This window comes from Takifugu rubripes, chromosome 11 (genome assembly GCF_901000725.2).
Source record: "Takifugu rubripes chromosome 11, fTakRub1.2, whole genome shotgun sequence".
In the NCBI taxonomy this organism is placed as follows: Eukaryota; Metazoa; Chordata; class Actinopteri; order Tetraodontiformes; family Tetraodontidae; genus Takifugu; species Takifugu rubripes.
The window spans coordinates 6,017,425-6,033,903 of NC_042295.1; the positions used below are offsets into that span (position 1 = coordinate 6,017,425).

At 40.1% G+C, this 16,479-nt stretch overlaps 1 protein-coding gene across 6 annotated transcripts; it reads left to right on the forward strand.

Moving 5' to 3' along the window:
- Positions 1–3,777: 3,777 nt before the first annotated feature.
- numa1 (nuclear mitotic apparatus protein 1) lies at positions 3,778–16,375 on the forward strand. Of its 6 annotated transcripts, none has more exons than XM_029843937.1 (25): positions 3,778–3,980; positions 4,057–4,132; positions 4,202–4,287; positions 4,426–4,499; positions 4,742–4,830; positions 4,909–4,983; positions 5,074–5,167; positions 5,260–5,428; positions 5,643–5,782; positions 6,004–6,115; positions 6,524–6,641; positions 6,722–6,862; positions 7,239–7,352; positions 7,441–10,284; positions 10,494–10,703; positions 10,791–10,984; positions 11,109–11,234; positions 11,715–11,820; positions 12,028–12,103; positions 12,586–12,722; positions 13,633–13,899; positions 14,125–14,226; positions 14,713–15,018; positions 15,546–15,602; positions 15,813–16,375. In XM_029843937.1, exons 2-24 carry the CDS (start codon positions 4,091–4,093, stop codon positions 15,588–15,590), a joined length of 5,667 nt encoding a protein of 1,888 aa, XP_029699797.1. In that variant the 5' UTR covers positions 3,778–3,980; positions 4,057–4,090; the 3' UTR covers positions 15,591–15,602; positions 15,813–16,375. The 6 variants fall into 6 exon arrangements, with proteins under 6 accessions (XP_029699797.1, XP_029699800.1, XP_029699799.1 ...); XM_029843940.1 differs by having other exon boundaries at positions 3,779–3,980; positions 14,128–14,226; XM_029843939.1 differs by having other exon boundaries at positions 3,779–3,980; positions 4,745–4,830.
- The last annotated feature ends 104 nt before the right edge of the window (positions 16,376–16,479 follow it).

Sequence of the window (16,479 nt, forward strand, 5' to 3'; positions counted from 1 at the left end):
CGAGGTCACCTCTGTTACTGAAGGTACAGCAGCCTCACTGAAAATCACGCTTGATACTGTTGCCCCCTCGAAAAAGAAAATAGTAAATCAGAGGAAGTGTGCCCCCTGGTGTAATTCACACATTAGGACCCTTAAGCAGAAAGCACGAAGACGAGAAAGAAAATGGTTTTCTTGTAAAATAGATACCTACCATTTAGCTGCTAAAGACTTGTCTGGTAGTTAATAAAAAAGGCTCTCCATAAGGCTAGAACAGCTTCTTTTTCTTTTTTAAGTGGCAAAAACCAGAATAACACCAGAGTTCATTTCAGCACTGTGGCCAAATTAACCAAGAGTCACACTATTTTAGATCCACATATACCTTATTCCCTTAGTGGTTAAGATTCAAGATTCAAGATGTACTTTATTCATCCCCATAGGGAAATTGAATTGTAGTAGCAGCCTAACGTGGATTAATATAACTGTAGACTAGGTTTTGTATTTACAAAGTATAGAAACAGAATAAATAAATACAAATAAGATTAGAACGTTATAAGCATATATACAGCATATATTATAAGCATATATATATACACACACACACACACGCACGCACACACACACACACACATATATACATATTATAATATATACATATTATAAGCATTATAAGCATATATACATAAATATAGAATAAAATAGAAATACAATTACAACATAAACATTACACAATTATTGTTGAGTAGGTTTGGATGAATTATGGAGTCTGATGGCAGACGGCAGGAATGACTTCCTGTACCGTTCCTTAGAGCAGTGAGGCTGCAGGAGTCTGTTGCTGAAGCTGCTTCTCAGTTTGTCCACGGTGTTATGGGGGGGGGGGGGGGGGGGGGGGGCGGAGGGACTGTCCATGATTGTCCGCAATTTCAGCACCATCCTGTCCCTCACCACCTCGTCCAAGTTTGCAAGTTTACAGCCAACAACAGACCCTGCCTTTTTAATGAGTTTGTTAAGTCTGTTGGCATCCTTTGCTTTAATGCCTGCTCCCCAGCACACTACAGCAAAGAAGATGGTGCTAGCCATGACACACTGGTAGAACATGTGGAGCATCCTGCTGCAAACACTGAAGGACCTGAGTCTCCTGAGGAAATAGAGTCTGCTCATGGCCTTCTTGTAGACAGCATCGGTGTTTGTGGACCACTCCAGTTTATTGTCCAGCTGAACACCCAGGAACCTGTAAGATGAGACTATTTCCACATCTTTCCCACTAATGCAGACTGGGGAGGGAGGGGACTTGCTTTTACTGAAGTCCACCACCATCTCCTTCGTCTTGGTCACGTTGAGCTGCAGAAGGTTCTCCCTGCTCCACCTGACAAAACTCTCCACATGGTCCCTGTATTCATCCTCCTGTCCACTCTCCACACATCCGACTATGACCGTGTCATCCGAGTACTTCTGGAGATGACATGTCTCAGAGTGGTACTGGAAGTCGGCTGTGTAGGTGGTGAACAGAAAGGGGGAGAGCACAGTTCCTTGGGGAGCCCCTGTGTTGCTCATCAGGGGGTCGCACACACAGCTCCGCAGTCTCACAAACTGTGGTCGACCTGTCAGGTAGTCCTCGATCCAAGAAACAAGGGAGCATCCATCTGCATGTTCTCCAACTTAGCCCTCAGCAGTCTTGGCTGGATGGTGTTGAAGGCAGAAGAGAAGTCAAAGAACATGACCCGCACTGTGGTGTTTAGTCTGTCCAAGGAGGAGTAAGCCCTCTGTAGCAAGTATATCACTGCGTCATCAACCCCCACCTTGGGCTGATAGGCAAACTGCAGAGGGTCTTGAAAGGGGCTCACCAGAGGTCTGAGGTGTGACAGCACCAGCCGCTCCATGACCTTCATAATGTGGGAGGTCAGTGCTATTGGCCTGTAGTCACTCGGTGCCACAGGATGGGTCTTCTTCGGCACTGGGACCAGGCACCAGGGACCAGGACTTCACTGATAAAGTTCTAGCTATCAGAGAAAAAGCTAATCAGACCATTCCAACAGCTACTAGACCATCACCAGATGTGCTGACTGTGGGAAACATATGGGATCTCCAACGATTCCTTAAACTCCTTCACCCCTAATATTTTTCTGAGGTGTCTTCACTAATTCAGAAATCCAAGTACACCATGTGTCTTTTAGATCCCATCCCAACACACTTGTTGAAGGAAGTTTTACCAATGACAGGCAGCTCTATTCTTGACCACATCAGTTGTTCTTTAGTGACAGGCTATGTACCCCAGTCCTACAAGGTGGCAGTGATTAAACTGTTTCTTAAAAAAACATCACTGGATCCTGATGTGCTAGCAAATCTAAAATTCTTGAGAAGGTGGTGACTCAAATACTTGAGCACAAAGAACAGCCTGTTTGAGATGTTTCAGTCAGGCTTTAGAGCTCACCTCTGCACAGAAACAGCAGTTATTAAAGTTACTAATCATCTTCTTATAGCTTTAGATCACTGGTTTATATGCTGGTTCTGCTGGATCTCAGTGCTGCTTTTGATAAAGTTGATCACAGCATCCTGTTACAAAGACTGGAAGATGTCATTGGGATTAAAGGGACAGCAAGAGACTGGTTTAGATCATATTCATCAGATAGATACCAGTTTTCCCATGTCCATGGAGTTCTCTCTTCATACATTAGGGTTAGCCATGGAGTTCCACAAGGTTCTGTACTTGAACCAATCCTTTTCACCTTGTACATGCTTCCCTGAGGAAACATTTTTCAGCAGCATGGAATACAGTACATTTTTATTGTTATGCTGATGACACTCTGCTATATTTATCCATGAAACCAGAGGAAACGGAGCAGTAAGTGAAGCTTCAGGCCTGTCTTAAAGACATAAAGTCTTGGATGTCTTCAAATTTCCTTCTCCTTAACTCAGGAAAAACTGTGTTCATGGTGTTTGGTCCCGAACCTCTCATGGATAGATTAGATCACATTACCACTCTAGATGATATTTCCTTAGAATCTAATCTCTCTGTGAGGAATCTTAGAGTAACTTTTGACAAAGAGCTGTCATTTAACTCATACATTAAAACAGTCTCTATAAGTGCCTTTTTTCACTTGAGTAATATTGAAAAGATCAGTAAAGTACTGATGCGGCATGATGCTGAAAAGTTAGTCCATGCATTTGTTGCTTCCAGGCTGGACTATTGTCATTCATTATTATGTGGGTGTCCAAACAACTCTTTAAGAAGCCTCCAGCTAGTCCAAAATGCTGCAGCTAGAGTTCTGACAGGTATTGACAAAAAAAGATCACTCATGGTACCATCACTAATGCCAGTGCCAGTGTTTGTGCCAGTACTAGTGCCACTTTCAAGACTAGTGCTAGTGCCTGTGGTAGTGCTAGTGCTAATGCCACTGTTTGTGCCAGTGCTATCATTTTGAGTGCTAGTGCTCATGCCAGTGACGGTTCCAGTAATTGTGGTAGTGCCAGTGCTAGTGCCAGTTCCAATGCTAGTGCTAGTGCTGGAGCTCAAACCATGTGACTATGCCTCTTTGTGTGTGTTTTCTTTTAAAAGATTAACTCACTGTGGCAACCAATTTGAATTTATCACAGCTTTAGGACATCGTATAATGTTACTCTCTTTATGCTTATATTGTTTTCATGTTACTATCTGGTTGTGATTTTTTTAAATTGTTTTACGATATTTCCAATAATGTCTGGAATTCCACTCATTGTAGCAGTGTTTTGTGATTTTTGTTGCGTAATAACAGGAAAAATGGGCTAAATATTTCCGGATTGTAAACCAACCCACGTCCACCATTTTGATTCACCTTCCCGGATTGGCTGCTTCAATAACCCGTCGTCTATTTGAATTTTGGTAAGTCTCGGAGAGCCGTTTTTGTTCGTGGCCGTGTTTTCAACGTAAAAGGAAAGCGTCTGTTCAGAATTTTCGTTCGCATACCAGAGGATAAACTGCAGATCTACTTATTCTTGGAAGGTTGAATTGAAAGAATCCCATAAACGTACGTAGTTGTTTTGAAGCATGTTACTTTCGTTAGATTGACCTTGGTGGTTACACTTTAGGTTGTTACCTTCCAGGTTGAAATCTCTTTAGGCTAAAGGGTAATCCAAAATGACCAAAATCAATTTGGGTGTTAAGGCTCTTCTCAGCTGGGTAAGTGGTGGTTTCTCCATTATCGCTGTTGTTTTTGATTCACCTAATGATACTGCTGCATTTATGCAGGTTAACAGCTTAAAATTGTGCGACCAAGATCTTAATGTCAACGATTTTCAAGATGGAACAGTTTTATTGAAAGTTGTTTATATGCTGTAAGTATGTAACATTTGGTAACTACATAACATTTGGTTGTGTGAATTGTATTAGTAGCTCATTTTAGAACCTAAAGGGTATAACTAAATTAAGTTGGTCTGCTTTTAAGTCTTTATTCACTTTCACGTCCTTTTAAGGAAACAAGAACCCATCTCATCATTTAGTAATTCTGTGGAGGATCGCTTCAGGCTTGTTGCTGATTTTCTGGAAAGTAAGTTTTGCTTTTCCAAAATTTTCAGAAATGGTTTTCTGTTGTCGACTCCATCTAGATGTATGACCATTCGATATATAAATGACTACAATGGTATTGAAACACCTGGTATTTGGCGCAGACTTTAGTCTATATTTTTATATAGGTTGAAAGTATATAGAAATATGTCACCAACCAACATTCAGCAAGTTTATTTCACAAATAGTCTCAAGAAATACTCATCTTTCTCTTTTCTTTATGAGGAGACTGTAGATTTAATGCAAGTAAAGGCACACCGTTGTCATGGAGCAACATAAAAGATGGCATCAATGTCACCGTGGAAGTTGCAAAGGTATTAGAATAAAAATGCATTACATAATGTCTGTAAATACAAATGGGCCCACCGACTGCTCCTTTGTGATCTTGACAGGTTCTTTTGTTACTTGTCTATCAAGACATAATGAGTGAGTGCTGCAGCTTAAAGAAGTTGGACTGTGACATGGAGGTAAGAGAATGCTTTCAAATTTGGTGCCAGATCTTTATGTCTGTTATGTTACATTGCATTATTTTATGTAAATATTATTTATTTATTTAGAAGGAGATAGCAAACCTGACTAGCTCCTTTGTGATGGAGAGTGAAGGTTGTGTTTTTCTGGCCAATGGACTGGATGGACACTTGGCAAGGAAATGTTAGTCATCACTTTGAATACATCTTTAATTCATCCTAAATTTCCATAGAATAGAGTTTCCTCTGCTTACCATATCTCATTGTCAATTTCAGATTTGCCCCTTGGCTCTGATGTATTTGAGAATTCAGGAATCACTTCAAGTTCAAACATTTCAACCGTATCATCATTCTCAGAGGAAAACTCTCCAATCTTCCGGCACCGAAGCAAACGGAAGGAAGTTTCATTTGTTGAACTGCAACCTGTTGCTTCTTCCTCATTCAGGTGTGTGTGTGTGTGTGTGTGTGTGTGTGTGTGTGAGAGAGATCAGACTCTATAATTCATCCAAACCTACTCAACAATAATTGTGTAATTTTATTCTATATTTATGTATATATGCTTATAATATGTATATATTATAACGTGTGTGCGCGCGCGCATCTCCCCCTCTATGTATCTATATAACACTTTATTTGAATTTATATACATGCCCTCCCAGCAGTTCACCTCTACAGGATATTATGAACACACCAAAATTTCAGGTGAGGAAACTGCAACGACAGATGATGAACGAAAGAGACTACAGAGATGGGTTGGAGAGAGAGCTTTCCAGTAAGCTCAGTGTCATTGCACAGAAAGGTAACAGATCTTACACCTTTGGCACTAGTGTTTTAAATCTAACATGTATACATATATTTTTATGTGCCACATTTCTGTATTTATTGCATTTAGCATTGATTTCTAGTTTTACTGTGATCACTGTTACCAGCAAGAGGTGCCCTGCATAACAAAGGTTTCTGTTTTAACAAAGGTTCTTTTGTTCACCTAATTTGACCACATTGGTTTATGCTTTTTCTTAGAGACTCATATCAACCAACTGCAGCACTGTCTAGATAAGCTAAAAAAAGAGCAAATTAATGGAGAGCAAGCGATCAGAGAACAAATTACAGATCTTGAGAACAAGAACAAAGTGTAAGTTTCCTAAACCGTTTTTATTTTACTGTTGTGTTTTAAAAGGGTCCAAGCTTATTAGTTGTAAATCATATGGAATATTTAGGAATGCACAATGAGATCTTGTGAGTTGAAACTACTGTTGCGTGGGAGTAAGAGGCTAAGCTGTAGCTGTAGTTTTAAGCCTGAGGGTTTTGTCCCCAGGTGTCCCCATGTCTTTTGTTTAAAGCAGGATGATATTGCTCTACCTATAATATTGGAAGAAATAGGCTTAGTAAATAAATTAAAGCCATTCTCAGGTACTATATTGTCTTATATGATCTGATGCTTAAGAAGTATGAAATTATTTTTTTTACCAAAATGCTTTCATTCTCAGCCAATAATTCATTGGACTGATTTGTGTCATGTGTCCCATTTGCCAATGTGTAGGTTACAAATGCGTCTTCATGAAATATTAAAGGAGAATAAGGAGGCCAAGAGCACCTCCTCACTTCTGGAACACAAAATGGATGAGCTAACTGAAGAGAACAGTATCCTGAGTTCCCAGGTAATGATGCTTGCATTACTTTCTCTCATGTTTTACATTAACATTCACTTTAAAATTGAAGGCTTTGTACATTTGTGCAGGTGAGGACGGTACGCTTACAGTTGGCCATTTTTGAGGCAGAGGTTCGCAGCCTCACAGGAAACCAAGCATCTGCTGAGAAGGAGTGGAAAGACAAAACGAGTCGCCTGGAATGCAACCTCAACCAAGTCACTACTCAAAAGGTATATGAAAATAGAATATTTGTGCACATGTCATCACAATTTCATTTGGATTAGTTGAATCCTTAAAGTGTTGTGATTGCACCCAGTTGGAAGCAATTGGACACATAGTTAATTGTAGTTAATTTAATATAATGAAATCTATAAAAAAAAAAGATGACACGAAAACACTTAATCTTCTATATTTGCATTTGCAGGGGAAAAAAACCCATTTTGTCAGATACATTATGGTAATGGTCAAAAGTGGGGAAAAAAATTAAAAGCCAAAAATTTAATGCAGAGTTCATCAAAATATTTGCCAAGTGAAATTCATTCACATTTTAAATGACTTTATTAAGTAGTTGATCCTTCTGGCAAATAAGTTACTCTGATTTAATAGGAGTTACTGGCTGAAGAAATAGAGATCCTCCAGGGAAAGATCTCCAGTTTGGAAGATGAACTAAACTCTATCTCTAAGGAAGAAGTGGGAGAGAATATGGGGCCCATAATGGAGGTAAAGTCCAGCAGGGTTTAAGTATCATTATCTTTATGAGTGTTTGTTTATTATTAGTTCAACTTATCTGTTGGTCTTTGGTTTTCAGAGAGAAATATTTGAAACTGAAATGAGGAATTTGAAAAATGAACTGGAGAGAGCAGTTTGCTCCTTAAATGAGGCTGAATTGTGCATACAAGCTAAAACACAGCAGCTTGTCGAGTGTCAAGATCAACTGACCCATCAGAAGGATCTCCTGGGTCAACAGGAGATTTGGACTAAACGCTTAATGGAAGAAAAGGAGGAAAAGTTAAACAAGTTACAACAGGAGCTCACAGAGAAAGAGGAAAATATGAAAGATCTCAATGCAAAGTTCTCTGCTCTGAGTTCTCTCCTGATTGTTAAAGACAAACAAATGACCAGCCTTAGGGAAGAAATGGACACTCTTGAAGAAAACTCTAAAAGAAATCAAAAGGAACTTCAGAACAAAGATGATATGCTTGCCTCATTGACTCTTGAGAAATGTAATGAGCAACAATTGCTCGAGAGCCAAATCCAATTATTTATGGTCCAGGTAGAAAACCTTAAACTGTCTCTCAAACAGGCTGAACAAGAAATTCAAAACAAGCACAATCTTGTGATTGAAACACAAAGAGTGAATGTCCAACAGCAGCAGCTACTCCAGAAACAGATTGCTGCCTGTGAAAAGGATGTTCAGAAGTTGGAAAAAGAGAGAGATCTCAAAAATGATCAGCTTGCTATTCTCCAGAATGACAGCTCTTGCCACATTGTGTCACTGGAGAAAGAGTTTGAAGTACTAAAAGACCAACTGGAAATTTTAAATAACCATCTCAGAAAAGCAGAAGAACAACTTCAGCATGAGAAAGTCAAGCTTGGAAAGCAGGAGAAAGAAAGCGCCGATCAAATACAGCTTCTACAGGAACAACTCTCGACCTCTGAAAATGAGATGAGGGCCATGAAGGAGCAACTGGTTGCACGAGAGCATCAAATAACCACATTGCACAAACAACGTTTTGAGCAGTCTCAAAAGTTTAACGAAGAGATCAACGATTTACAGAATCAGATTCAGTTTCTTCGGTTCTCACTAACGAATGCTGAGAAAAACATGCAGACCAAAGAAAATGTGTTCCTTGAACAAAAGCTTTGGGCCTCAAGGGACATGGAGGTGCTCCAGGCGCAGATGGGATCATCTCGCCAAGAGGTTGAGGTGCTAGATGCAAATATTTCTGAGGAGGAGCAGATATTGTTGCCGAAGACTGCAAATGCTTCACATTCTGAATTGGTACAGCAGGAAATTGACAGCCTAAATAAACAAATGCAAACTATTGGCAACTCTCTGGATCTCACCCAGAAAGAGTTTCAGACCAAAGGAGATGCGATGGCCAAGCAAGAGCGCGACCGCTTTTATCAGAAGGAGCTCTTGCAGCAACAGCTCACGGCTGCCGAAGAAGTAAAAAGTTTGACAAAGGACTCTAAAGAGGAGCAAATGATACAACTATCTAGTACAAATTCTACTCATTTGGATTTACTACATCAAAATATCCTCCAATTAGATGAGCAGATTGTGTGCCTGTTGTCCCCATGGAAGGATGATGATAACACTTTTAAGTCCAAAGAAAATGAGTTTGAACAAAATCTGCATGGCACACATGATATGGAATTCCACATCAAGAAAATAGAGACCTCTCAAGGTGAAATCAAAAGGTTAATGGCAGAAATTGGTGCCAACAAAAAGGACCTCACTTGGCTCAAAACCTCTACTTCTGTTAATTGGGAATTGCTCCAGCAAGAGATTGAATGTTTGACCATTTGGATAAAAAGTATAAAAGGTTTGCTTGGAATCAACAGGAAGTGGACTCGGGCAAAAGAAGCAGTGCTCCTCATGCAAGAACAAGAACATATTTTGCAGACTGAAGAACTTAAGAAGCACAATTCAGTTCTTGAAGATGGTGTTACTCTACTGAAGGAGAAGCTTCAAACCAAAGAGAGAGAGATTGACATGATACAATCTGAACAAAGCAAGGAGTCGGAAATGACAAGTGCCGAGATGCAAACTCTCACAGATCAAATAAAAATGCTTAATGAATCGGTGAAGAGCGCAGTAGAGCAGGAGGATAAACTTCTTCTGTTGGCTCGGGTCCTGGAAACTTCTCAGGAAGAAAGTAAAGCCAAATGTCTGACGGCTCCTGTAATGGAGACGAGCGTTCTGGCGGAACAAATGACACCATTGAGAACTCCTTGTTCCAAGCAGTCGGTGTTGTGTCAAGAGGAGGATTTGAAATCCAAAGAGCATCTCTTCTTTCTAAAAGAAAAAGAAAACACTCAACTGAGGGAAATGGTCCAAAGGCTCCAAGAGAAACTCAATGAGGTGGAGATGCAAATTCTTTCACAAGAAGAACAAATTGAGGAAAAAAAAGAGATGAATGAGAGAACGCATCTCCATCTTAAAAGCGAGGAGAGCCTGCTGTTTTTTCAGAGCCAACTTTCTGCTCTCAACATAGTTATGAAGGAAAAAGATGGAAACATAAAGGCTCTCAAGGAGGAGCTGGCAGCGCAAGCTCATGTGGTGCATGTGTTAAAGGAAGAGCACTCCAAACACATCCAGATTCTTCAACAGAAAATCCAGCAAATTAATGAGCAGGTTGAAACAGCGTCTCAGAAACTGGTGGCTAAAGAGCAGGAGCTCCTTCAAATGAAGAGAGACTCTGCCCAGCAACTGGGCATTTTGCAGCAGCAGCTCACCTCAGCAAAGGCAGAGAAAAAAGCTGCATGCGATCTGCAGCTTGCTACTCACAAGGATAAAGAGATACTGATGGTCAGAGTTGGCCAGGCAGAAAAGGAACGAAGAGCTCTTGAAAACCAACTGGAAGCTTTGATCCTCCAGAAGGACACACTCATCCAGGCCAAGACTGCAGAGCACTACAAGGCTCAGGTCGGTATTGCTTGGCAGTATGTGATATGTATATAGTGTCTATAATACAAACACCTGACAAAATAAAATCTCAAGTCTTGGCTGATTGTTACATGTCATATCTACACATATTTAACTTTTTTGTGTTCTCCTTGAACTTGGTCTTGTTTATCCTCAGTAATTTAAAATGATTAATACTGTCTCTTTCTTTTGTTATTTTCATCCCAAAGATGGAGAAGGCAGTAAGTCACTATAATAAAAAGAAGCAACTTCTCCAAGAAAGCCAAGAAGAAGTAACTGAAATCAAACAGTCCTTGGCACTAAAAGAGAGTCAATTACAGGCGGCCTTGACAGACAACAAAGTGCTTCAACTTGATCTGGACAAGGCTCAAACCAATGAGAAGGAACTCCTTAGCCTGGTGGCCAGTCTGGAGGTGCAGGTATATATGTAGTCCAATTGTTTTTAGGTTTCCCCTGCCTTTTAAATCTTTGATTGTAATTGGTCTTTTCGTCATCCTTATTTTCAGTTGGCCTCTGCTGATCAGAAACTGCGGGCACAGAATGAGATTGTAGGCCAGGGAAAAAGTTCACAACGGTCTTTAAGCTCAGATGGAATGTACAAGTCAAGTCTCGGTGTTCACAGTAGCCTGCGTGAAAAGAGGACCATCAGCTCTGACAGCCTGGGCCAAAGCTCTTTGGAAGACTCTCTGAACAATGCAAGGTGACGCACATTCGGATGAAAATACTAAAACTTCAAGTAATGATTTAATAGACAAGGTTGACTACACAGTACAAAACACAAGGATATAATTATTTCATTAACTGCAATATTTTTTTCTTTGAAGACATTTCTCCACACCTGATGAGTCCAGCACACCTCTCATCCGTAGTTCTGAACGACTGGCGGCAAAATGCAGAGCGTTAGGTGCCGAGTCACTAGAAACGCTTTACTTCACCCCTATAAACAACAGGTAGGCTTAAAGTCTTATCTCTTCGCAAGTTGACTCTTCTGAACTTCCTTTTTAATACCGTCTTTTCCAAGTATTTATTAGATTTGTTCAGCTGCAAATGATCTTCTGACACCCCTGAACATTTCCAGCTTCTATTAAAGCTACATTAGTATTTAGATTCCTACTTGCCTACTATGAAACAGTGGAGTTAATAATCGGTCCTCGAATTATTAATGTGGTGAGAAGCTTTCAACTTGCTACTATGACCCAACGATCTAAGAAGACAACCATTTGGACATTCTGACAACACTGTAGTCCTCTAGTCCGGCCTACCAGTCCTGGATGCACTGAGGTTTTCAGCCTCATTCTGAGGTTTACGGTTCTATTCTTGCCATTTTTATGTATATGAAAAGTACTTCGAGAAGTGTCAGAGTTTAGGAACGCATCCTCATCAGAAATGACATTATGCAAATTAAGATTGTCCTTCCCTTTTTGTTACAGAAGCGCTAAAGAAAACAAAAGGGAATTTGTTTCAGGAAGGGAAAGTCCAGCTTCATTAGTCAAGCGGCGCAGAACCACACAGGTGATTAGCATCACCATGACCAAGGTGAGAGACAACATATGCCAGTGCATTCCCTGTATACCCATACACTCAGTATTACTTCTTGAAAATATTTTGTAAATGTTATTTCTTTAATCTAAAACCAATTTAGAGTTGACAACTAAGATCAGGAGGCAATTGAGTTGCTCCATGTCAATAAGTAAATCACATTCAAACATCGCAAAATGTTTGACTCGTCCTTTTCTCCTCCAGAATACTCCAGAGACCCCCACTAGTGATCGGCTAATTGGTCTTCCAGGTTACAGGCGGAGTGCAGTTTATTCAAAGTGTAAGTAAATTCCACTAAGTGGCAAGAAAAGCAGCTGACATTTCCAGCAATGCGTTTCTAAATCTGATGTTTTGCCCAACCTTGTTCTTGGGCCAGTAAATCCAGATTATTTCTCCACAAAATACTTCTGTTTTTATTTACTTTAAAGCCCATATGAAGTAGCTGCAGCAACCTCCCTTATATTCAACTTTTAGAGCTTTTTTAGAGGTTGGACTATTGGTAGATATAATCAAAATGGAGTCAAATCCTCAAACAAAAATGTCTAAAAACCAGCAAGGAATTTCAGATGCATGGCTAACGTACATTTTCAAATGGGGCCTGCAAGTAATGCTGTTCTCTGATTGGGGACTGATCTGCTTTAGCTTCTCTGAATGTGTGACGTTTGGACTACCTATCTATTGATTTTCTAAAACTAAACCTTGGGTATCTGTTGAATCACAGGAACTTAAGGTTAACACATTTATTACATTTATGTCTTTCAGCTACTGGGACATTCTGTGTTGGAGCAGAGAATGAGCCCGATGGTGCACCTGAAGACTGGATGAGGATTGCTGAGCTGCAGGCCAGGAACAAAGCCTGTCTTCCTCATCTAAAAAGCAGCTACCCTGTAGAGTTTGATGTGAGGAGAAAGGGTCACTTGTAAGGCTGGGCGGTATGGGTTAAATCCATGTGCCATATCATTAGGTTAGGGTTATATGGTATAGAACTGGGTAATATTTGCACGAACTTGTAATTAACCAGCTCTTGAAATGTAAACATTCGATGTGAACCGGTTTAAAAACGCAGAACTGCAGCTTAACATGCCATCAGATTTAAATGGGGAAACTTCTGTGCTGTTCCTAATCAACATTCCTAGTAGGGAAAATTTAACCTGACAAATTCAAGTCTTTATTTTGTGTCTTTCATATTGTGTCCTGCCACTCCTTTTCTATAATTCTGTATCTAAAATACAGCCAAATGATCGAGCTATGGGGCTTTGGGAACCGGCTCATCAAGCTGTTGGCACAGATTTTACCGGGCTGTTGCTTTGTTAGCCCTTGATAGCACAGCCTATGGTTTCATCTGCACATACTGCAAGAAAAATGTTAATTATTCTATAGCAGCAATATAATGTTAATACGAATCCACTAATTTAGTTCAACAATAAGACGGAAATTTTCAGCACAGATGGAGCCCGTCATAATTGTTATCTTCTCCCGACGTAACAATAGTTTTGAAGCTTTGTTGTACTATGATCAGGAAGTGCGCATGAACACATGGGGTGCAGTCCTGAGGCCCTGAGCACCTGATCCAAAAACAGCGGTGTGGGTGACATAATAGAAGTAATAATAATGATAAAACACTTAACAGTCTGACCGGTATGGTGGTTTTGTTGCAGCTTCATACCACTTTCAAAAATATACTGGTATGAGTCAGGAAACCAGTATACTGCCCAGCTCTAGTCACTTGAATAAACAAAGGCATTGAGCTCGCAAATTAATACTAAAGTTTTATTTTATTTTATTTTTTAACCTTTGTCCTGTTTCTAGACGGGCAGTTGCCACGCATTCGTTTTCACAGATGAAGAACTTCGTACCGGTGATCCAGCTGACACAATTCGCCGCGCATCCATGATGCCCAGCCAACTGCAACACTCGCTCTCTTCCCATCCTCTTTCTCCCCTGATGGCAAACTCTGCCAATACTCGTTCTCATCGTCTGTCGTTGATGCCAGGAGCCCCAAAAACTCAGCTGAGAAGCCCAAAAGACACAAAGAGGTCTTCATCGTTGGCACCTTTTCTTCAAAGGTCACCTGAGGTACATATACCTCCCACTCAGCCCACTGACACAGGAAGTTTTGCTGCTGCAGTGAACATCCTCAGGACTGCAGCTGCATTCCGTCCATCTTTCTACAACTAGTTCCAAAGCAGCAGAATGGCTTATTTATTGAACTTATACCATCACATCGCCATCACAAACAAGGAAAGCATCTGTGACGTAAAATAGAAGTGTCTCCTAGTGATTTTCCTCTGTTTTTAACAGAAGAAGGGGAAGGCGGGCTGCTTCCCCCATCCACTCACACCTAAAAACAAGAATGTGCTCAGTGGACCATCCAATGCTTTGCTCCATCCCAACCTGCCTCTAGTAAGTGTTTGCATTAAAGATGCATGATATATGTATCTTGTTTTGGCTTTCCCCTCAGCACAAAGAATCCTCCTTGCCTGTCCTCTTCCCCCATCCTCTGCATCAACTAACATATCCTGTCTAACTGCATCAACATATATCTAGTCCTGCCGGTCCCATCATTAGCATTCTTTTACCAATGTATTACCCGTCCATTCTCTGGACATATCCAAACCATTTCAGTCCTCTGCTCTGCCTTTGTTCTCTGAATTCACCTCATGACCAGAGTCTTCCTTCACACCAACCTTCTGTGCTGTTGGGCTACACTTTCACCTTCAACTGACCTTGTTTATACAAACATGTTTGATAAAATTGGCACCAATCAACCACTCTCACTTCTGGGGACACTCTGCATCACATCATCCTCTCATTTCAGAACTCTATTGGTTGGTTTAGTTTATCCTGCCCAAGTTTTTGTTGTTATGCATTATTTATATCATCTTTTAGGCTGAGAGGAGGCAATCTACGATGTTTACTATTGATAACACCCCTAAGAACAGCAGCTACCTAAGGAAAGGATTGAACAAACTGCGAAGCTCCACCCGCAAATCTCCTTGTAAAGGCACCAAGACGTCAAACGCTCAGAACAGGGGTCAGGAAAATGTGCCTACAAAGAACACTCATACTGCAGTGGGACGAGCAGGCAGAAAGGGGAAGTCTCCCCAGTTGGCACCTAAAGGCCAGAAAAATTCTCTGTGGGCAACCAGTAGTAAGACAGCAAAGTCTCCCAGGCTGACGGCTAGCGCTTGCAAGGTAAACAGCTACAGGCATTCCTCCAGTTTCACATTTGCATAAGGTTGGCCAGTATGTTCTCTAAAAGTGGCTTTAAGTATGTTTATAACAAGATTATATAGATAATATATTGTAGGAGGACCTGCATCAACATTAATGAATTATTATTGATGTGGAACTAAAATGTTGTCCACCACACATGAACAGAAGCATCAGTAGCAGAACATGTGTGGATGTTATCAGCTACCTATCAAAAATCCTTTCAGAAATTCTTCAGTAATACAGCTGTAAAATAATACATCTTATGTTCTTTATGCCACTTTGGAAAGGGACATTGATGAGCAGAATTCAATATTCTCAACCTTGGGTTCTGCTGTTAGATGTTAGATGAAATCAGAAATTAATTTTGAATTTGGTTGTTGATTGATTGTATCAAATCTTGCTGTGAATTTTGACAAAATGTTTTTCCATAAATGAATTGAAGAAATTAGAGTAATGCCTTTAATATATCTTAATAATTGATCAATACATTTTTTTTTTTTTTACAGGAATGTGTATCTATTAAAAAAGAACCACTTTTTGGAAACCTTTAAAGGAAACAGAAGGTAATATATGGTATCTGGTGGTGTGTTCTGGGTTCTTTACTGTGGTGCCTTGGAGGTTTTCACATTATCGTAGTGTGTGTTCCGTAAATGTTCACAGGTTAGGTGAAATAAAGCTATTGAGTCTAAATGACAGCATACTTCTGGAATGTTGTATTGTGTGTCTTTGAACTTGGTTTAAATTATCATTTAATTTATTTCTTTATTCCACAGATGATTAGCAGGATGAAGATGTGAAGAATAAAGTTTGGAATAATCTGCGATCATTTGCATTTGAACTTGGTCAACCCCTTCGCTGCGGTGGCTTTTCTTGGACAACCTGTGCATAGTTGTGGCAAATCCTTGCAGATTTTTGTTTAGTCTTCTATTAAACTTTACTGTTTTAGATTTATAATAATTTCAGCTGTTTAAAAGATTCTTTGGTGATGGCTATTTTATCATTACAGTAAAAAAAAATTTTTAAGGGCTGTATTACTATGACTAAAATTTGTATTAGCCATCATCACTTCTCATCCTATGATTCAATTTCCATCCTGTGCAGCTGCATAATTCAGAGGACTGCCTAAATGTAATCGAACCGAAAATAACCTTTATGCCCACGTGTGCGCGCGTGCACGCGCGCGTGTGCAGAGGCCCCCGCTGGAGAAAACCACCTGCAATACAGGGAGGAAGCGCTAAGTCAGCAACCTCGTCGTGCAATGTCGGCAGGAAGGCGTAATTTACAATAACGGATAGATAGGATAGAAATGCGATTAAAAATACATTTTCTGAAGCAACACGAATATTTCCTTTATTTACCGAGAAGATGGCTCATAGAAACTGTTGTAAAAACTGTTCAATGATTCTATGCCTAATTAAGTACATTTTGATTTAAAAAGGG

Coding starts and splice junctions, on each gene's coding strand:
- numa1 (XM_029843937.1), top strand. CDS start 4,091: ATGACCAAAATCAATTTGGGTGTTAAGGCTCTTCTCAGCTGG. Junction 5,783..6,003: donor CAGTGTCATTGCACAGAAAG/GTAACAGATCTT, acceptor GCTTTTTCTTAG/AGACTCATATCAACCAACTG. Junction 7,353..7,440: donor ATATGGGGCCCATAATGGAG/GTAAAGTCCAGC, acceptor TTTGGTTTTCAG/AGAGAAATATTTGAAACTGA.